Here is a 22530-nt window from a genome sequence, read left to right on the forward strand (position 1 = left end):
AATCCAGTGGAGAAAGAAAGAGATATCTTCGATTAAGTACTAAATTCAACTTCTAATCAAATCTGAGTACTTTCTTGCAGCATTAAGATTATTCTGAACGATTCTGTCGTGGAATTTATGTAATCATTTTGTAAAACTCACTGTTCAGTTTAGTTTGAAAATTTCCTTTCAGGCAACATACTTTTAAAATAATTTTTTACAAACATATTTTAAAAACCTAATATAGCAATTCCGTCTACTTTCTCACAAAACCAGTGTCGAAGATAAGATTTTTGCTTTGGTTGACTGACCCACTAACAGCTTAACTTCTAAAATCTCTGCTGAGACTAGAGAAGGGTTCCCGATCCATCGACCCCCAGGCCCAGTCATTCTTTGTTGTTGCGACTGTCCTGTGCGGCGTAGGGTGTTGAGCAGCGCCCTTGGCCTCTGGGGGCCTCCAGGAGCACCCCTACCCCCAGCTGTGACAAGTAAAGATGTCTAGACATTTCCAGATGTCCTCTGAGAAGCAAAATCTCCCTGCAGACTGAGAACCGTGGTACTAAAAGTAGCCATGAGAAATAAGAGATAAATATCTTAAAACCTTGGGACATAATAAATGCCTAAGGAATAAATTTGACTCCTGTAACACCACCAGGGAGATTAGAACTCTACCACCTAAAATTACTGTGTAGAGAGACAGACCTGTAAAAAGAGAAAATTTACCTAGTGTCTTCCTTCACACAGAAAGAGGAAAGTGAATGGACAAAAATTATTCATAACATTGTTGTATTTTTGACTTTTCGAATGCACAGTGGTACCTTTCTTCCCGCAGTTTTCGTACTCGTTCAGCCCTTTCTTGCTTCTCTTGTTCCTCAAGAGCACGCTGCTCCATGGTGTCTTTTTGGATGCGCTCATTTAAGGCATCGAAGTCTCTTGCAATGATATGGAGCAGCCAATAAAGGCCTTTTTTAATGGACTTGTCAATTTTCTTTCCATATCCCAAGACTGCTGAACAAGGTTCCTGAAAAACAGCATTTGACTTAAAGATTAAAACTAAAAGTTCTCCACAAAAATCTATTCATAAACCATTAAGTTTAATTACTGGCAAATCAAAATTGACCCATTAAATGAATGATATGAAGCACCTGCTTATTTAACTTACAAACACACCTCCGCAATGATCACTAACACTAGTACACAGGAGTTAAAATATTTTATGGGTGATATCTGTAAGCTATGAGAGATATTATGACAAAAGAAGTTGACGGTGCCAGTTTTAAGTTTAAACAAACTGAACGGAAGACAAAATTGAACTGCCAGAAGCAAAATACACCTACTTATTAAAAATACGGGGAATTTTTAATTCCTCATACCAGGGAATTTATACAATAAACACCTTTAAGACTGACAGCCTAAAGATCATCTTCTGAAACCAGAAAACATGATCAAATTCTCTGTCCATCTTTCTTAAGACTGTATGACAACACTCCTGACATGATTTTCCAAAATTCATTATAAACCGTGTTTAAATTTTGTATTTATACTTTTCTTTACTGTTTCACAAAATTTATAGCATGACATGTTGTACAGCTTACAGGTCCTGTCAGCAATATCTTAAACAAGAAGGAAACTCTAAAGTCTGAAATCATGAAAGAGAGCTGATGGAAATCACTAACAACTAAGGAGAAAACACTTATTACAGTATTGGGTAATACCAACAGAACAGTGAGAACATGATTTCCTGGGTAAAAAAATAAAAGTTCTTTTAAAACTAATATATTATTTTGTTAGCTGCCTACCACCTAACTGCCTGTCGCCTTTACAAAAACTAACTCATACTGAACACGTTTCACAGGACGACGACCCGACACTTACAATCTGACACAGGCACTTGTGCTCATTGACCAGCTGCTCCAGAGACAGACATTCAATCACATCAGCTTCTCCTAAGGCCCCTTCCTTGTCTTGTTTATTTGCCAACCTAGAGACATAAATGAAGTTGTTTTACAGTAAATATATAATCAGACAGCCACGCGAAAATATTTTGACCATGCTCTCCTTATTTTAAAGTTGTGATTACAGAACACACTGATTTTAGAGAATATTGTACCTATTTCATCATCTTTCCTTTATTACTGCTAAAATTAGTTTGTAAGAACTGTCCTGTAAAAGGGAAATCAGGTTAAGAAAACAGCAATAGATCAATAAGCCAAAAAAAGCTACATTTGCAGGAAAAAAAAAAGCTATGCTGTAGAAAAGGAAGTGAACTCATTTCCACAGCGTCCAGCCATCAATTCCAACTTTCACATTAATTATGTCCTTATCTTCTTAAAATACACCGCATTATGACTTAAGTGTCCTTATCTCACATCCTTATCTTCTTGGAATACAAACAGTATCATGTTCTAAACACCCAAACCTTCATTCTAGCTCTTGGCATGTGAGCTCATCTGCATCCAGCGCCAGGACTGTCCACACACACACACAGTCTTCTGGAAGCCTGGGGCCACTTCTGTCTAACCTACTTGGCACAGCACTGGGCATAAAAACATTATACTCAACGAGGAACAAACTGGGGAACAACAAAAGGAAACACAAAAGAAGTTCTAAAAAAAGCAAGAATTACCACAAAATGCCACTATTTGCCTATGAGATGGCAGGGGTCCAAAAGTTAATAAAACACTGTCTTGGTCAGGGTTTTGATAGACATTTCAGGCAAATATATATTATTTAATACATGGAATAATAAATCTAATGAACTTTATCACTTATCTTTAAAAATTACCAACATTGTGCCATTCTTGCTCATCCATATATCTTCCACTTTCCCCCAAGACATGTCACTTCACCCCAAAATTTAAAAATTAAAAAACATTACAATACCACTATCACACCTAACAAAACTAATATTCCTCAATCTTTTTACAAGTCTTATGTCCAAATTTAGATCCAAACCAGATCCACATTATAATTTATTAAGTCTTTTTGAATCAGTATCACCCTCCAGGACCAACAGCCCCACCCCTGCACCACTACCACCACCACTTTTCCTCCCATGACATTCATTTGTAAAACAAGTCATTTTTCTATAGTATTTCCCATGCTTACGATTTGGCTGATATCTTCCTTACGAGGCTTTTTAACATACATACCCTGTATTTCCTGTATCTGGTAGTTAGATGTACAGGCTGGATGAGTTTCAAGTTGAAATCTTTTTCTCCTTTTTAAAGATTTCATTTTTCCTTCTTCTCCCCACAGCCCTCCAGTACACAGTTGTGTATTTTTTAGTTGTGGGTCCTTCTAGTTGTGCCATGAGGGACACAGCCTCAGCATGGCTTGATGAGCGGTGCTAGGTCCACGCCCAGGATCTTAACTGGCAAAACCCTGGGCTGCAGAGGCAGAGCACGCGAACTTAACCACTTGGCCACGGGGCCAGCCCCTCAAGTTGAAATCTTTTGGCAAGCATTATTTCACAGATGGTGCTGGTTCTTAGGAGGCATAGGATATCTGCTTGTACCACTTTTAGTGAGGTTAAAATGGATCAGTGGATTCAGGTGGAGCTAGCCTGATTTACTCAAAATAACACTCCTGATTAAACTTTCACCTAATGATTTTAGCAGCTATTGGTGGCTTTTACTGAATTCTATTATTTTATAGGAGCTTATAAAATGATAACTTTCCTAGTTCTATATTCCTTCTGCATTTACTAGCTGGATCTTTGCTAAAAAGTAAGCTTTCATCAGCTACTTGGTGACTCTTATCTAAATACAATTCAGAGAAAAGTCAAGATAAATGCTCGATCCTTTGCCTTCATTTCCTAATTTTCATAATGGGTGCCCTAGCAGCCTCCAAAGGTAATCAAGTTGTTCCTCTGGTTTACGGGGGCTATCATTAAGAACTCACGGATTCTTACATACATTTGATGTGTGTCAATTTATCATAGCTACTGTCCTTTTTGGGGCTCCAAGTTATCCACTTTTGGTCAGTGGAGTCCCATTTGTGTTGGCTGCTGTATTCTTTTGGTACAACTCCGAAGGTCTTTGACAGCTTCTTTGCTTTCTCATAAAAACAATGTCCCAGACCTAGAATCATCCATTTCCCTAAGGAGCCCTGGCTCCTTTCAGTAGGAACCATGTTTGAAAGAACACTGTCTGGGTGCTAAAGACATTTACTGCTATTGACTTGCCATTGCTTCTAGACCCTTTTCGGTGGACAAAGCTAGGGAAAATGCAGTTTTTTAAGAAAGAAAAAAGTTAAATCATGAGCAGACATTGATTTCCCCATTTTAAACAAAATATTACCAAGTTTTTACTTAGCTGCTTAATTTCTCTTTTCTTATACTTTATTATTTATTTATTTATTTATTTAGAGGAAGATTAGCCCTGAGCTAACATCTGCCACCAATCCTCCTCTTTTTGCTGAGGAAGACTGGTCCTGAGCTAATATCCGTGCCCATCTCCCTCTAGTTTATATGTGGGATGCCTGCCACAGCATGGCTTGCCAAGCGGTGCCATGTCCACACCCGGGATCCGAACCTACAAATCCCAGGCCACCGAAGCAGAATGTGCGAACTTAACTGCTGTGCCACCGGGCCGGCCCCATATTTCTTTTTTCTTATGCTGAAAAATTGACAGCATAAGAAATTACAGTTTCTAATAAAACTGACATTAACTATTTGCTTTATCCTACGAGATATGAGTTTCAACATAACAATACCAATATTATTACTAAAAATAAGAGTACTAAAGGCAGGTTAAGATTTCTTTGTGCTTATTCTTGTCTCTAAGATATATCCCACAAGAGATGCACAGTCAAAGTACTGAGTTTTAAAATTACTTGAAATAATCCTTCTCTGTATGGTTGTGCCTCCATCTAGATACACAGCTAGGTTTCTTTGTTTCAGGCTGCTTTTGATTTTTAGATAGTTTTATTTTTTAAGATTTAATTTTTAAAACATTTATATGGTTCCAAATTCAAAACTATGAAAACGAGGTACAATCAGAAAGAACCGTTTTCCATCTCTGTCCCTTTTTCTCTCTCCATTCCTTCCATCCTCCTATAGGTAACCATTTCCATTAGTTTTTGGTTCATCTTCCCATTGTTTCTTTTTGAAAATACAAACATATATATGGAGGAAATGCTATTTTCAAAGACCACTTCTTGGGCACTATGGATATTCAGTACTGTTGAATGGCTGGAGTGTTGTGTGCATCTCCACCTTATTTCTTGCTCAGAAGCTAGCATATATACACACCCTTGTGCATCACCATGCTTTTTTAACAGTAAATCCTAAAATCATCCTGAAGCAGTGTAAGGAAATGTTCTTTATTAAGGAGTAAAATGCTCATTACGTGGATGTTTCATTGTTTATTCACCCAGGCCTACACAGAAGGACTTTGGGCTGTTTCCAGTGTTTTGTTTTCACAAAAGTGCTGTTAAGAGTAAGTGTGCGAAGCAGTTGTTTCTTATTTGGAGAAGAGACTGAAGTAGACTACTAAATCAAAGAATAAATGCAGATGTTGTTTTGATGGATGTTACAGCAATGGCCCTCCTCTCATCCTCAAATTGTATAACTCAGGCAGAATAAGAAAGAAAATAAGAAATTTAGTAGTGAGAGAAATTTCATTTCTAACTGTTCCTACAAAGATTTCTCTCTGGTAAAAATTTTAAATTACTATATTGATGTAACAAAGAGCATAACATATATTGCTGCACAACTTTAGTTTTTCTATATTGAAAACTATGAAAGAAACTTATTTTAAACTACAAATAGCAGGTATAGTAAGAAGAAAGGTAGGGTGGAAGATTTAAAGACACAAGTTTTTTTCTGGCTGTTGTAGCTTTGAAATTCCATGATTTTATGAGTTACACCCTGGGATTCCCTAAAATAGGGCAGAAATGAATCATTTTAAAGTAAATGGAACAAAAAGCCCCATGCCTATTTATTCCAAATTCCATATTTTTGGCAAGTTTTGACACCTAAAGAAAGCAAAATAGCCTTTGTTTAAGTACAAACCCGTTTTTGGTAGGCAATGCATTTTATATATAATACAGGACTGGAACCACAGAGCCCGAGCCAACACTCTGAGGCAGTTTAATGAGGACTTCCTGTGACCAACCAGCTCCAAGGAAAAGGATCTGCCTTTCATCTAAATGGGCAGAGAACAGGCAGAACCGGATTCTCCAGGTGTGAAGTAAGCAATTTGTTCTCCTCATTTGATATTAACAGCAAAAGGACAACTTTATCTCCAACTTATTTCACTTCAGTATTTGGCTTTCAATTAAGTTAACTATAAGAAACTACAGAAATTAGCCTGTGAACTACAAGGCAGTGACTTAAACAATTTGATCAAAACGTTACGGATGGTACTCAGTTTTTCTCTCCAAGGCAGGACGACAACACCACAGGCGGAAAGCAGCCTAAGGAACAAGACACAGGTAAGCAAACTAATCTTCCACGCACTTTTTAAGGTGAGACCACCACAGACTGAAACCTGTGTCACTGAAAACGAGCTCGACAGAAATTAAAGCTCTGCTCAGATCTAGACCAGGCTACGAGCCGCTGATCTGTTCCTACACACTGCTGACACACTGAACGGGATTTGGGTTTAGAGCTCTTAGAAACAAACCACTATAGTAAAAATCAACTTTTTCTTTTAAGTCCTTTAAAAAAACTTCTCATTTTGAAAACACTAGAAAGTCAGATCCTATAAAAACAAACAAAATTCTATTTTTTTTAGACTATATGGTAGTCATGCTGTGCTTGCTGCAAGAACACTTTTACATTTAATTCTGAAAAAAGCTTATGCCTAAATTTGACACATATGTATAACCTTTAAAAAGTTAAGATAATTTTTCTATAAGGTCTTAAATAATTTCTTATGTTTTTCCCAGAATCTTTTAAAAATAATTTGAGGTTATTAGAAAATAATCTTGTTGCAAAAGGACTACTGTAAAACATCACAGTACTGACTTTTTTAATGTTTCAGCTAATAAATTGAAAGCACTCAAATTATAACATTAAATATAAATACTATATTTGATTTCATAGTTTCAAAAATTTTAGTCAGCATCATTTAAATGCAACATTTAATAGGGAGGTCTGATACTTTCAAAATTAAGCAATATACAGAGGCTTAACCAAAACATTTTATTTTTTTATATTTCTTCAAAGTTATTTTGTAATTGTTACCATGCTAAAATTTAAATAAACAACTGATTTCAAATCAAAATAATAATGACTTTTAATACATGTTCTAAGGGTGGACTTGAAAGTTGGCTATGTAATGCCTAGAACACGCTATCTTCATGGCTATGCAGTTTAAATTTAATATAAAAATCATTTTATGTATGTACAGCTTACTTTAATCAGATAAGTGAGAGTTCAAAATTGCACAAGTTAATATTTAAACCAAAACCGTCTTATTGTTACCTTAAATAAGTTAATTTAACAATTACACTAAATAAAAAGTAAAATTAAAAAAGAACTGAGACTGCATTACAAAAAAGTCAGATAGTTTAAACTTAAGAGAGAATATATGCAATTTGCAATAATTTTTTTAGTTTGTTTTCCTCATTTAAGAAGCCAAAGAAGTGAGAATTCTAATAACATCAGCTGCTTTCACCTTCAACTAGGGAAATGCTGCAAGCTGTCTTCACACACAAAAGCCAAAGAATACTCCACATTACTCCAAGGTACACTGAACACATCTGCCCACCACCAAGAGAAACAGTCAGTGGCCATGACAGGCATTTATTCCTAAGAAACCAGAAATAATCTAAATGTAAAGAATCTTTAACATAAATATATTTTAAATGTTCAAAAGAAATAAATGAAGACATAGGATCCATACACCAAGATGAACACAGCATGAACTTTATAGCTGATTTTATGTAAACACCATTCACAATAACACGCCTGCCATGGCATACAGCGTTGACAGGACATCTGACTCTGTTTTCCCTTTACTATCAGTAACATATAGAGAGCTACAGAAAAGAGAGATTTGGAATACAGCAGTCCTCTCTTACCCACAGTTTCGCTTTCCAGGGTTTAAGTTACCCGCAGCAACCTTGGTCTGAAAATATTAAATGGAAAATTCCAGTGTATCCACGGTATATAGGCTACTCATCTGTTAGTCACTTAGTAGCCATCCATTATCAGATCAACTGTCTCAAATCACAGTGCTTGTGTTCCAGTAACTCTTATTTTACTTAATAATGGCCCCAAGGCCCAAGAGCAGTATTGCTCTTGCTGGCATTTTGGACATGCTAGAGAGAAGCCGTAAAGTGTTTCCTCTAAGTGAAAAGAACAGTGTCCACAGGCTTCAGTACTACCTACAGCTTCAGGTGTCCACGGGGGTCCTGGAAAGTGACCCCCCCAATAAGGGGGGGACAACTGTATTTACTTATTTTTCGCTAGTAAATTTACTAATTTACTAATTACTAATTAATTACTAATTAAGAATATAAAATACATATCAATATATTTGGAAGAGTTCCTTAAAGTACCTTTTATTCAAATACGAATGTGTGTTACTCCTTCAGGAAGCTGTTCTTCCAAGGACAGAAACCCAGGAAAAGACAATCTTTGCAAGGGTCAGAGTCAAATACCGTGGATTCCACAAACAGTGACAGTAAAATTCACCTTCCCAAAAGCACTTTGCAAAGATATACTGTGCTACAATATCAATTTTAAATATTCTATTTCTTAAAAAAGAATTCTTTTAAACTACGATGCTTCAGAAAAAGGCTTTTGATGGCATTGATCATTTATTTCTAATTAAAAAAAGGAACAATTTATTCAGCCATAAAAATGTTAGAGAGAGTTGTTTCAGGATTTTCTCCGAGCCATGCAGGCAAAGAGAAAGTTGGAGACATTGTAGTTCTTGAGAACTGTGAAATTCAAAGATTGCTAAAAGCTACTTAGCTATTATATAAGCATTAGCTAGGACTTAATTCTCATAAATAAATAATCAAAATCTGTTTTATTTTGATCCCCCCCATTTCTCATCTGAGCCTCTAATACTGTTATTCTTTTCTTTTTCCCATATTACCAGGAACACAGTAAAAAAATAGAGCAAGAAACAGTATATCTGCTGTATACGTTGTAGCTGTAAGAATTCGTAGTAACAGGTTAGTACAAGAAGAGGAAACAAATCTGTGAACATAAATGGGAATGAAGTATACCTCACTTCCTGTCTACCTTATCAGCCTGTGACGATGAGCTAAAGCAGAAGAAAATATAAGAATCCCGATCGCTACATGATGCCAAGGATAGGATTCAAAATTTCTTAGAAACTTTCTGTGACATAGGTCTATGAGATCAGAACTAATTCTTCTTCTTCTAAATTGTAAAGTGCTCAATTTGTTCTGATTATATTAAAGAGCCCAATAAAGCTGAAAACAACATAATTATTTTAGATCAGATATGCTATACCACTTCCTGCAAAAACTTTTTTCTTTTAAATAGAATTTATACAAATAACATGCTCACACACTATTATACATATATCTCCTCGATTTTGCTCATTTCCTATTTGTAAGGACAAAGGCTAAGAAACACATTCCTAGAAGACATGTGCAACATATGGATCAACAACTACTAAGGGTTTTATATTGATCTACTTTCCCAACATCCAAAGTTTGCAGTCCTGTCTATACTACCTTCTTATACTGCTCCTTGACTCATCTTCCTTTCACAGATTTTCTATGTTTAATATTGTAGCTTGTTATTTTGTCTCGCAGATCTTAGTAAACCACTAGCTTTGGCTAGTTCTATTCCTAAAGTAGAGAAATTACTCCTTGCAAGTAAGGCGGAATACAGAGAATGGAAAGGGGGTAGAAGGGATGAAGCCCTTCCCAACCTAGAAGTCTCTTACTTGCATAAACTACACAGACTGAAACTTTTTTGTTTACCTTTAATATAGCAAATCAGTGGCAAAAGAAAAGTCTGCCAGCTATTTGAATTAAGTATTTAAAATATTTAAAATAAATAGAAGAAAACTATAAGTACATTATAGGCAACAAAAACTTGATCTTAAATGTTTCCAATCTGTACTTAAAATGCTCAGGTGCACAGCAAATGTTTCTGAGTAAACTGTTAATATCCATAAAAGACTTTTTCCATCAAAAACAGATTTCAAGGTCTTATCTCTTGTGATGTGGCTTCTTTCCCAAGCATCTCACTTATCTAATTGCCTCTTCTCAGAACTCATTAGAGCTGATCTTTATAGAGCATATAATCCAGGCAAGAAATGACAATGACTTAGACCAGAGAAGTGGTGAGAGGGGCCTGGATCCAGACAGACCTCGAAAAGGGGTCGACAAGATTTGCCATTAGTTGGATAGGGGAAGGGGGGAATGGGGGGGAGGCGGGGACAAAACAGAGTAGTTAAAAATGACTCCAAAGTTTTCGGTCTGGCGACTAGAAGACTAGAGTTGCCATTTACTGAGATGCAGCTGCAGTTTGGGGGTTGGGAGGAAGACCAAGAGCTTATTTTAGACACAGACATTCAAATGGAGCTGTCAAGTGCATTGGTGTTCTGAGAGCAGTCTACACTGGAGACATAACTGAGTCATCAGCTAACGGACAGCATGTAATGCCAAGAGACTAGAAAATGATGGTGAGTAGAAAGAGGACTGAGCCTGGAAGGCTTCCAATATTCAGAGGTTGGGGAGATGGGAAGAAACCAGGAAAAGAAAAGGATGATGGGAGAGCCAAAGAGGTAAGAGGAATGCCAGGAGAAACACATTTGAAACATGTTTCTTGAAAACGTTTCAAGAAGTGATGGTCATAAGTACTGCTGATGGGTTACAATCATCAGTGAGTTCTAGTACTTCTACCTCCAAAATATATCTTGAATGGTTCCCATTATTCCATCTAGTTTTATCCTCCAAGTCTCTTCTGTGAACTACTTTCCCCACCCTGGGAAACTATTCACTATACAGTGATCTTTTAAAAACATAAATCATATGTTAATACCCTATTCATCCTTTAATTTTCTTTCACTGCATCTAGAATAAAATCTAAACTCACTACTTGGGGCCACAAGGCCCTTTATGATCTGATCCTTGCCTACCTTCCTGACTTCACTCCTCACAATAATTCTATCTACACAGGTATTCATTTTGTTCCTAAAACATATCGGTCCCAGTCATTGCCTTGGGGCCTCATTTCCTATACCAGGTCAGACTCCCTCGGCTCTTCATCTTCCCAACATTTAGGTCTCACAACCTCCTTAGAGAGGCCTTGCCTAACTGATCTATCAAGATCTAAAATTACCTCATTTATCTGTTGACTGTATATTGGCCATCTCCCCTCAGACAGTAAATAAGTCAAGGACAGGTACTACTGAATATATAATACAGCATTTAAAACTTTGAATATAGTAGCATCAATAATTATTTGACAAGATGTCAGTCCTTTAAAACCAAAAGAATATTTTCAGGACAGTGGTTTAATTTTTTACACAATGTAGGCAACATTTCTACAACATCCTTGACTGGGTCATCTTTCAAGAACATCCTGGACAGTTCCAGTGATGGCAAGCTTATTATCTCATGAAGCAGTTTATTCCATCTTGGGACAGTGCTAATTGTTTGAAAAGTCTTCTTTATACTAATCAAATCTCTCTCCACGTGATTTCCACCCACTGCCCTTTGGAGCAAAGCCAAGTAAGCCTGATCCCTCTTATACAGACATCATGCTAGACATCATACTATTATTCATGAAAGCATAATGACTATTCTGATAGCTGAGATAGAAAGCTCATAATTAATTAAAATCTCCAGTAATTTTCATAAGCACTGCTATGAACACAAGGGCCTTTCATATTGTAGATGTGAAAGTGTTTTCTAAACAACTAGATGCAATGTGTTACATCTACCCCAGTTAAACATATTTTTGTTACTTTTAGTATAGTGTTCCATGCTATTTTAATCTTTCGGTCCCAACTTGGTACTTCAACGTACTAAAGATCTGTCCATATTTTGTGTCATAAACATATTTGATAAGTAGGTCTTCTATGACAAGAGTGAAATCATTGATAAAAATATTTTCATAAATATATGAACCACTGAGTCCCATAGCGTAACAGCACAACATCAGAGAACTTTTTCTCTGGTTGATAGTGATAGTATGTATTGGGTTCAATGAGCCATTTGCAACTCCCTAACAGCTTCTTCTTCTCAAAAATATCATGAAAGGTATTATTAAATGCCTTTCTGAAGTCAAGATGTTCTGTGAAAATAAAGTATTTTACTAACAAAGATTGCTTCTTATTCAGTGCATTTTACATATATATGCATATCATTATATGCATATATATATCACTATATATAAATTATGTACATCAGGTTGATTCTATGCATAACTACCAACACAGGATGTGGTAAAAGTCAATATTATCAGCACTCTCAAAATAAGATTTTATATAAAACATTTATAAAAATATCACTTAGTATGAATTGATAGAAATTTTGTTCTAAGACAGTCTGGATATCTTTGCAAAGGAATGCTAAGAATGAGAAATCAGCATAATCAAACCAAGAATATGTTTTCTTAAACAAAGCTATGTCAAATAATGTGTTAATCAATGTGGAAGCCTCAGAGATTTTAAGATAAATTCAGGGCCGGCCTGGTGGCGCAGTGGTTAAGTTCGCACGTTCCGCTTCGGCGGCCCGGGGTTTGCTGGTTCGGATCCCAGGTGCAGACACAGCACCACTTGGCACGCCATGCTGTGGTAGGCGTCCCACCTATAAAGGAGAGGAAGATGGGCATGGATGTTAGCTCAGGGCCAGGCTTCCTCAGCAAAACAGAGGAGGATTGGCAATAGTTAGCTCAGGGATAATCTTTCTCAAAAAAAAAAAAAGAAAAATTCAACATTATCTATATTGCTTAATGCTGTCATATGGAATCTGCCTGTCACTACTGGTTTTAATTGAATTATGCATATTTAGCAAAGTGAGTATGTTTTTAACATTATATAGACCAAATTAACTGGGAAAAGTAATAAGGGCACTTTCAGGGGCCCCTTTTAGTCCTAAAAGTTGAAGATATGGTCGGCTCTTTCATTCTAAGACGTATCCTCCTACATCGAGAAGAATACGTTAAGTGGCATGACCCTGAAGAACTGTTCTGGGGCAATGGTAGGTCCATCTCTGCTTTCTCAGCCACTTCATTCAGCTGAACGGGACTCAGCAGCCCCACGTTACGTGAAGTAATTTACAATTTATTTTACATTACTTTTCCTATCTCAGTGATCTTTATGAGGAAATTCTTACTGATTCTTCTAATTTTTTAACCTCTTTTCAGAAGAGTAGGAGGATTTTTCCTGGGAGATACACATAGGTATGTGAAGCCAAGTGCTACTGGGGAAAATACCAAATTTTTCTTTGTTCATCACAGTCATTTTTGCTTCTTAGGAGGAAGGGGAAGATGAAAGACCGACTTCAGGAGCTAAAGCAACGAACAAAGGAGGTGGAGCTCTCTGGGAACAGGCCAGTGTCGACCACAGCCGCAGAGGAGCACGAGGCACTTCCCCAGCAAGCAGTTCTTTATGAAAGAGAGCCTGTAGCCGAGAGGCACCTGCATGAGATCCAGAAGCTACGGGAGAGCATCAACAACCTGACGGACGACGTCCAGCGGTTTGGGCAGCAACAGAAAAGTCTGGTGGCTTCAATGAGAAGGTTTAGTCTACTTAAAAGAGAGTCTAGCATCACAAAGGAGATAAAAATCCAAGCTGAACACATTAACAGAGGTTTGGATGATTTAGTAAAAGAAGTTAAAAAGTCAGAGGCTGAAAATGGCCCATCATCAGTGGTCACAAGGATACTGAAATCTCAGCATGCCGCGATGTTCCGCCACTTTCAGCAAACCATGTTTGTGTACAATGACACAATAGCAGCAAAGCAAGAGAAGTGCAAGACATTCATTTTCCGTCAGCTTGAAGTAGCTGGAAAAGAAGTGCCTGAAGAAGAAGTAAATGATATGCTTCATCAAGGAAAATGGGAAGTTTTTAACGAAAGCTTACTTATGGAAATCACTATCACTAAAGCACAACTCTCAGAGATAGAACAGAGACACAAGGAACTTGTTAACTTAGAGAACCAAATGAAGGATTTAAGGGACCTTTTCATTCAGATATCTCTTTTAGTAGAGGAACAAGGAGAAAGCATCAACAATATTGAAATGATAGTGAACAGTACAAAAGAATATGTTAACACTACTAAAGAGAAATTTGGACTAGCTGTAAAATACAAAAAAAGAAATCCTTGCAGGGTATTGTGTTGTTGGTGTTGCCCATGCTGTGGCTCAAAATAAAGAAGCTACTTTAGAAAACGTTCCAGCTTTAGAATGAAGAATGTCCCATTTTTCAGTGTCTTATATTGTTCTTCTTCATTTCACAGATCCATTCACATATCTTCTATCACTATTAACTCATAATTTTCCCCGTTAGTCCTTACCCAGCAGAATTACAGAAACTTCTGAAGCCAGTGGCATGAAAGAAGTCTTCATTTACTAAACTACAAACAGTACAGTTAGCTTTAAACTCACAGGTTAACTACCGACCGTGAGATGAATGATCTTAAGCTTCCAGTCAGGCACCAAGCTCTATTACATACTTTTGTAACTTCCAATGTCTTAACAAGATGAACATCGATAAACGATAACTACTTAAATAACCCTTTTGGCTCATCTGAGAGGATTTTGGTAGTTAAGAATTGTATGAAACAAGACCTCCAAGGGTGCCATATTAAAACAAAATCCAACTAGCAGCTGTATCGAATCTTTTATGCTGAGTTAGGACAGTTAATTCAGAGGTCGGCAAACCCTGGGAAGACCCACCTATGTATCTGATGATGAGTCCAGTTGGTAACTGGGAGCTGAATCTAGCTTAGGGCCTAAGAAGGTAAGTTAAGGCACTGTTTTCCTGAACTTAGGTCCATTCAGGACACTGTACTATAGATTAGGAGAGGCGGCAAATAAAATGAAAAATAAAGGCAAATATACCCTTGAAAGTTTCTCCATCACTGGTGTTGTGAAGCCAGGTACTACACTGTGGGCTGGGGATAGAGTCTGAACCCACACAGGGACAGAGTTTAGGACCGCATTCTAGGGAAGAAAGTAGACAGCACACACAAACACGAGATCACGTCACATTCTCGGCAGAGACTTAGCAAGAGAAGACTCAGTGAGATAAAGACTGTCAGGGTGGCTTCTTTTGGTTAGGTAGTCAATGAAAGCCTCTCTGAAAGGGAATACTAAGTGAGGATCTGAATGATGAGGACAAGGGAGGGTATATTCCAGGAAGAGAAAACAAAGAGTGCAAAGACTATGAGGGTATAACTTACTCGGTTCAAGGAAAAATGAGCAGTACAGCTTATCAGAGTGGCAAAAACACAGTCAGGTAAGAGAGGAGGTTAAGAAAGGTCAGCAGGTGGCATAGCATGGTGGTGTAGTGGTTAAGTTCACACGCTCTGCTTCGCTGGCCCAGGTTTCACGGGTTTGGATCCTGTTCATGAACCCACAAACCGCTTATCATCCCATGCTGTGGCGGCATCCCACATACAAAATAGACGAAGATTGGCATAGGTGTTACCTGAGCGACAATCTTCCTCGAGCAAAAAGAGGAGGATTGGCAACAGATGTTAGGTCAGGACCAATCTTCCTCACTAAAAAAAATTGAAAGGTCAGCAGGGGTTAAATTTAAGGCTTTGTAAGTCATGCAAGTCTGAAGTTTACCTATTTTTTCTATCCTTTCTAAGACTGTGCCATATCCTTTTACTTAGTGTCTTACTGATACTTGTTTACAATTGCTCCTAAAATGTTTATCATGAAAACTGAGAACATTAAGTACTATTTAATATTCACGAGCACAATTATATCCAGATGAATTTGTAAAATAGTAATTTTCTATTAGCATTTAATCTGCACATAGTGCTTTTAAAGCAAGACGTAAGCACAGATTCATCGCAAAGCAATGTATCGCAATTTTCACTGTTATAGTTGAAAACCCATTAGTATTACTCTAACCTAAGCAACAACACCAACATGACATTTAACTAATTAGTTGCTGAACAGTTTGTATGTTTTATTCACACACTTAAAAGGCACTAAAAGTAGTATTTTTTTTCCTTAAAATTACTACCTTAAGGAAAAAATTCTTAAGCATTAGAGGCACAATATTAGGAATCTACTGGTTTTAGAGGTATCCCATAATAAAACAATAAAATTATTATGAGCACTTGGGCTCATATTCTTACCTACTAAACTACATCATTTTCTTAATCAAAAGCTTCACATAGCCTGAATTCATATGGCGAGACACTTTAAAACTGGTTCTCCTAATTTATGTCCACCTAGACACAGCAAATCATTGACAGTAACTATTCATATCCACCATCACTTTGACAGAACACTGGTAAAACACTGCACTGGCTGCCTTAAACACATTATTTGGAATTCACATGACAACACAGGTATTAAAACCCTTATTTACAAGTGGAGACACCAAAGCTCAGAAGGATTAAGTCAACTACCCAAGGCCTGTCTGACTCCAAAGCCCATGCTTTCCCCTACCCGAGTAGTTCTCAATTTTTGCTCTGCATTAGAATGATCTGGAGAACCTGTGAAAAAAGCAGAAGCATAGCTGGCCCCTCAGAACTTCAGGACGTCCGGGCTGATGCTGATGCAGGGGGTCCCTAGACAACATCGTGCCGCCTAACACTGCCGGCAGGTTTTCTCCATTATTTTGCTTTTAAACAGAGCGTGTTGAGGTGGGGGGGGGGGGGGGGGGACGGGAACATCTGCAGGCTCCTTGTGCATGAATTACCCAGGAAGTCAACCAGTTGGGGTGCCCCATTGTCAACCACAGCTGCTGCGTGAAGCTGGATGCCACCAGAGACAAAAGGAAGCCCCCTAAGGAAGGCTGCAGGTGAGTCAAGAGTATAACTAAATAAGGATGATGAAGAGGACAGCTTGGTAAGGTTCCACTGAAAGAAGAGAAGTCTTAGACCAATGGGCCCTATGAACACAGTGAGTAGGCGTTTCAGATGGCAAAAACAGTAAACTAGGGTACTCACCACTCTATCTAATGATCAAGTGATTAAACAACAAGGGTCCATACTTCCATACTTAGGGGTTTTCAGCATTCTAAAAAGGACTCGGTTTCTCCTATTTACTACTTAAAGGTCTAACTTCGTAAACATACATTTGACTCAAATTCTAGTGACTGTATTAGGATAATCCATAACCTAGTGAACTTCTCCCGGGCACTTGTAGAAGAATATGTCTCACAGAAACTTGTGAACCAACATTTTCCTGTAATACTGTCTAGAAGGGACGTGAGTCAAGTAGGCATGTAAAGTTTGCAGACAAAAATCCCATCTTGAAAAAGTAATAATAAAAGCCTGGTTATTGTTTCTCCTAATATGGAAACTCACTGCCATGGTTTTTAGCCTTTTTGGTCATGCAATCCTTTAGCAATTTGAAGAAAGCTAAAATCTGCTCCCAAGAAACTGCACATGCACTCAGAATTGTGTACATGATCTCAGAAGGTCCTGGGAGGTCATCCACAGTGCAAAGACCTCAGGGTCAAAAAATCTTTTTATTGAAATGTTCACAACACTTAGCAAGATTGTATCAGAGATATTATGTTTTCTTCCCCGAGTGAAACTCCTCTATTTTGTTCTGAAGTATCCAATTTGCGAGGTTCGGCCAAAAGTTAAGTTAGGTCATATAATTCCACAGAAAAGCAGACTGTATGTAATGAGAAAGTAGCACCATTCCAAGAGTTCAAGCGTGCTAACACAGGAAGAACTGTTATTATCCCAGGAGGAAATTTTAGCCTGTGGATCTCCAGAGTTATTCCAGTTATAAGTACTAGGAGATTTGACCATAAAAAAGGAAGGCTCAGGGGCTGGCCTGGTGGCCAAGTGGTTAAGTTTGTGTATTCCACTTCGGCAGCCCGGGGTTTGTAGGTTCGGATCGTGGGCCCAGACATAGCACTGCTCATCAAACCATGCTGTGGCAGCATCCCACATAAAACAAAGGAGGATTGGCACAGATGTTAGCTCAGGGCCAATCTTCCTCACCAAAAGAAAAGGAAGGGTTATTTAGTATCTCTCTGAGGCCAATTTTCAAGACTATACTAGAGAGAGGACATGTAGAGAGAGCCTTCTTAGTTAATTAGAGTATAGGTTAAAGTTAACCTCTAGATATGGGAGAAAAGAAAGACTTTCTAATAAATAAACAGGTTAACATGATTACAGAGCACAATGTTTGCATAGCATCTATTTTATTCCTTCTCTTTGGAAGAATACAAATCAGTTTTACCTTTCTGCTTAAGTGGATTCTTGAGATAGCTTGTAGTACGCAGAATTATGCTACTTTACAGTTCCTTTAACTACAGAAGAAGCACTTAACCATTAGGTCTAAAGAAGAAAAGTGACTCGCCAGGGTCCTGAACAAATTCAGACTACTGCTAGGAATCCAGGTTCCAGACTCTCGATCTCTCTAAACCCACGGCTTTCCAACTTCTCACCACTCACTGCAGATGTTTTAATTAAAATATTATGCTGACTAAGTAGTAAAGGCTATAGAACTGCCAAGCAGCAGCATCTGAGCTAATAAAACAGAAGCCTAGTGACGTCCAGGATTCTGACCCTCCAAGAGAGACTGGAGTCTGTGACAGAGACGAAATCTGGCTGAGGCCTCACTTGCAAGGACACTTGCCGTCAGGCTGCTGTGCAGAGCTGGAGCTTGTCCAGGACCTGCTGCTGTGTCCCCTACTCTGCTTCCATAGCGTGAGCGCGTCGCAGCACTACTGAACTGCGATTCTGCGGTCAGAGACAAGATCCTAACTCTTCAGGTTTGTCTCCTTCTGTTCAAAGACTGCATCTGCTCAGGGGTGTGCTCCTCCTCTCCATTCGCTCATTATCAGAGCATAGGAAGAGAGGGTTATCTAGGCGTCGAAGTGAGTTCTGAGAGGCTTTGTGGATCCTAAATCAACCAATTTAGGCTCAGACAGGGGTAAACAGAAGAAATTAGATGCTATAACTGAATGTAGCAGATGAGAGGTCCAGAAGTCTGTGGGCAGAAAGGTAGCAGCTGTGTGTAACAAGGTAGCCTGGCTCCTAATTGAGGTACCCTCCCCCCCTCCCCACACCCCACCGGCCCCCAGCACTGAGCTCAGCAAGGTTCTGCCGAGGCCCTTTCCACTTATCATCCAGTGGACATTTCAATGTCATACCTAATATGTGCTAAGGTTGTATCAGTTAAAAACCAGAATTTCCTATCTGCATGGAGCTATGAAGGCAGCCTCAAGGACTTTAAGCAGAGGAACAAATGATCATATTTGCATTTTATAAAGATCTCTCACAATCTTTGTATATTCTTGCATTGTTTCTCTTGTTAAAGCATGTACCAGTTTTGTAATGTGGAAACCACCAAATAAAGAATGGGTTCCTGCTAGCCACGTCGAGCTGAGCTCGGAGCACAGGCAGGGAGACTGGTTGGGAGACTGCTGCCACCAGGAACACAGCAGAGAAGCGAAAGGGGACAGCGGGAGTAACATCGAAGAAATGGAGAGGAGTAGAGACGCAGACCACGTGGCCACAGCGACATCAACAAGAGAAATTAACTGCAGATCAGAGAACAGGGCAAATAGGAGAAGTTCCAAATATGGAGCTTTGGTAGATATTCAAGAGGGACTTGCAATCATATGAAAAGAGACAGTATACAAAATTTTATATATTATGTGAACAGTGCACACGTTACTTGATTTACAAAAATATGCACAGGAAATTCACCAAAATGTAGCAGGGGCTGGCTGTGCACGAGAGGTCAATCTTTTAATTTTTTTTAACTCATTCTTTCCTACATCTTCTAAATTATTAAGAATGTGCACTTTTTTTGGTACATTTTGTATATTTTTGAAGAACATATTTCAAAAAGCAGTTTACCTTTATTGATAAAAATTCTATGGTTGTAAAAGTCCCCTACCAAAATTAGTCAAATGGCAAGCCATACTATATTTATAAACATATTACACTATCAATAATTAATTCTCATGTCTTTGTGAGCTCACACTATGAAATTGTAACAGTGAAGTGGTCACTCTGCATGAGGGTTGTTCTTCCTCTATTCCAGAAGCTCACTAGCTGAGCCAGGCGACAGAACAGAACACAGACATCTTGCCGAAGCTACCTGATTGCTCAGTAATCTCTGCGGACTGCACTGACTCTCACCCCACTGTCCTCACACACCTGCATGCCTGCCTCGGGCTCTTCCACACATGCGTGCATGACTGACTCTCACCTCAATGTGATCATCTTCTCAATAGGACCTACTACGATTATCGTAATTGTAAGGGTAGCATACCCCGTTCTCCATTACCACAAGATTCCCAATATCCTTTTAGCTGCTTTGTGTTCAATATACGTATCACCCAATGTACAACATAAGTTATTCATTATGTTTATTGTCTGTCTCGTCCCTAGAAGGTAAGTTCCTAAGGCCATATATGGATTTTTATTGTTTTTGTTCCCAAATGTAACCCCATTACCAGAACAATACCTAGCACATAGTGGATGCTCAATAAATAATTTTTGAATTAATGCATGCATGAATGAATAAATGCATGAAAGATTAAATGAATAAAAGAATACATCACGTAAATGACTATTAGGTTAAAAAAAGCATACAATTATTTTACGAATGAATATTAGTCATTAATACTTTTAATTTTAGAAGTTGATGTTTTTTGTTTTGTTTTTTTCCTCCTGAGAAAGATTAGCCCTCAGCTAACATCAGCCACCAATCCTCTTTTTTCTGAGGAAGACTGGCCCTGAGCTAACATCCGTGCCCATCTTCCTCTACTTTCTATGTGGGGCGCCTGCCACAGAGTGGCTCGATAAGCAGTGCATAGGTCCACGTGGGATCCGAACCCCAGGCTGCAGCGAGATGTGTCAATTTAAATGCTGTGCCACTGGGCCAGCCCCAAGAAGTCACTGGTTCTTGCTTAAACATTTGCAGAGGCTAATTTAGCCTATGGAGTTCAACAAAGTTCACTGGTCATGTATGTGTCTATTGAAGTTTACTTCAGATTCAATAATGGTAAAAATTGATGGTATAAATCAAATAACTTCTCTAATTGGTTAAATAAAAATTAAACAGTATAAGCTTTACCAATAAATGATGCAGTAAAGTTTATTGTTTGCCATCAGAGCTGGTAAACTGCCTCATTTAAAGATGCTCGTTTACGACTGCGGACCGTGGTGAAACTCCGTTCCCAATTTCTTATTTACCCGCCGAACCCCAAGAACCCGGCAAAGGGACGAGAAGCCCGTGCGCAGGCCGTGCCTGGTCCCCGGCGCCCTCTGATGCTGACCGTGCAGACGTGCGGAGGCCGGGTGTGCTCAGGCACCAGCCACCAGACAAAGGGGCAGGCCTACAACGAAGCGGGTCACAAGACTACACCTTCACTTCAGAAACAGGAAAACTGAGAATCAACGTGGCATTACAAGAACAAACCATTTAAGTGACTTTCGAACAAGAATACTCTTCAAGCAAAAAAGACAAAGGCAAAACATAAATGTGTTATTAGAAGAGGAAAAACATTCCACAACCTTGTTAATAGACCATTCCAAAATGCAAAGTTTATAAAAACTAAATTATCAAATAAAAGTTTATATTTGAATCCCCAGGAGAGCTAATTATAAGGCTTCTTTAGAACACAGCCTCAACCCTTCACCCCTACAGACAGCATTACAACAGGCCTGGGACAGGAACAACGTCCAGTCCGTCAGAAATTTTATTATACTAGAGTGTGACTATTTTAGCTTATTCAGGATTTTGCAAGCTAGGTAAATTTCTTCATTGGCTAATGCCGCTGCCTCTACGTTGACAGTGACACCAACATGACTTACACCAGTATAGGCTTTCCCGAGATCCTAGGATGTCTTAGTACTTCTGACATCGTCTCTTTTGTCTCTTCCATTCGCTGTTCATCACTGGAATCCACAACAAATATGACCCCATAGGACTCAGCATAGTAATTCTTCCAGATTCCCCGAATTTTTTTTCCACCTCCCAAGTCAAAGATGGTGACTTCAAACTTTCCTTGTCTAAGGTCAACTTTGGAAAATCCAACAGTAGGAGCTACGTCTTCAGGATACTCTGTTTCAAATGACATAAAAGGAACAATCTTTAGACTTTAAATTAGTAACTAACTTTAAAACTTAAATGACATAAAAAGTGTTATTCATCAGACTTTAGTACTGAATAGAATGTTTATTATTTGCTTATACAATAAGCATTACATCTAAGCATACTGGTTTGGGGGAAGGGTAGATACTATAAAATAGACAACTAGAATTTATGCTCCATGCAGAGCGGATTTCTGTTTCTGTTTGTTTTATTGTTATGACCTCAGCTCCTAGAAAAATGCTACCATACAACAGGGACTTAATAAGTGTCTGTAGAATGAATAATCAGTGAACTCTTGCCATCAAAGCTAGTGACTCTCCGAGTTACAGACAATAAAAATT

At 38.4% G+C, this 22530-nt stretch overlaps 2 protein-coding genes across 14 annotated transcripts in view; one reads left to right on the forward strand and one right to left on the reverse strand.

The window, feature by feature from the left end:
* ARL13B (ADP ribosylation factor like GTPase 13B) overlaps positions 1-22530 on the reverse strand; it is a 66905-nt gene that overhangs the window by 19799 nt on the left and 24576 nt on the right. For 10 of the 12 annotated variants that reach the window (XR_002801923.2, XM_023623994.2, XM_023623993.2 and 7 more), the window contains 3 exons: positions 21910-22159; positions 1855-1960; positions 798-1000 (listed from right to left, as the gene is read on the reverse strand). Coding sequence is in view for 11 of the 12 variants with exons in the window: in XM_023623994.2 (XP_023479762.1) it covers positions 798-1000; positions 1855-1960; positions 21910-22159 (559 nt within the window). In the remaining variant the exon portion in view is untranslated. The remainder of the gene's footprint in view (positions 1-797; positions 1001-1854; positions 1961-21909; positions 22160-22530) is intronic. The other 2 variants (XM_023623999.2, XM_023623996.2) reach the window with 1 other exon arrangement.
* STX19 (syntaxin 19) lies at positions 6139-14320 on the forward strand. 2 transcript variants are annotated; one of them, XM_014732941.3, is made up of 3 exons: positions 6146-6417; positions 9039-9114; positions 13405-14320. In XM_014732941.3, exon 3 carries the CDS (start codon positions 13418-13420, stop codon positions 14300-14302), a length of 885 nt encoding a protein of 294 aa, XP_014588427.1. In that variant the 5' UTR covers positions 6146-6417; positions 9039-9114; positions 13405-13417; the 3' UTR covers positions 14303-14320. The 2 variants fall into 2 exon arrangements, with proteins under 2 accessions (XP_001504483.1, XP_014588427.1); XM_001504433.4 differs by lacking the exon at positions 9039-9114 and having other exon boundaries at positions 6139-6417.

The sequence above is a fragment of the Equus caballus genome, chromosome 19, assembly GCF_041296265.1.
Source record: "Equus caballus isolate H_3958 breed thoroughbred chromosome 19, TB-T2T, whole genome shotgun sequence".
Classification (NCBI taxonomy): Eukaryota; Metazoa; Chordata; class Mammalia; order Perissodactyla; family Equidae; genus Equus; species Equus caballus.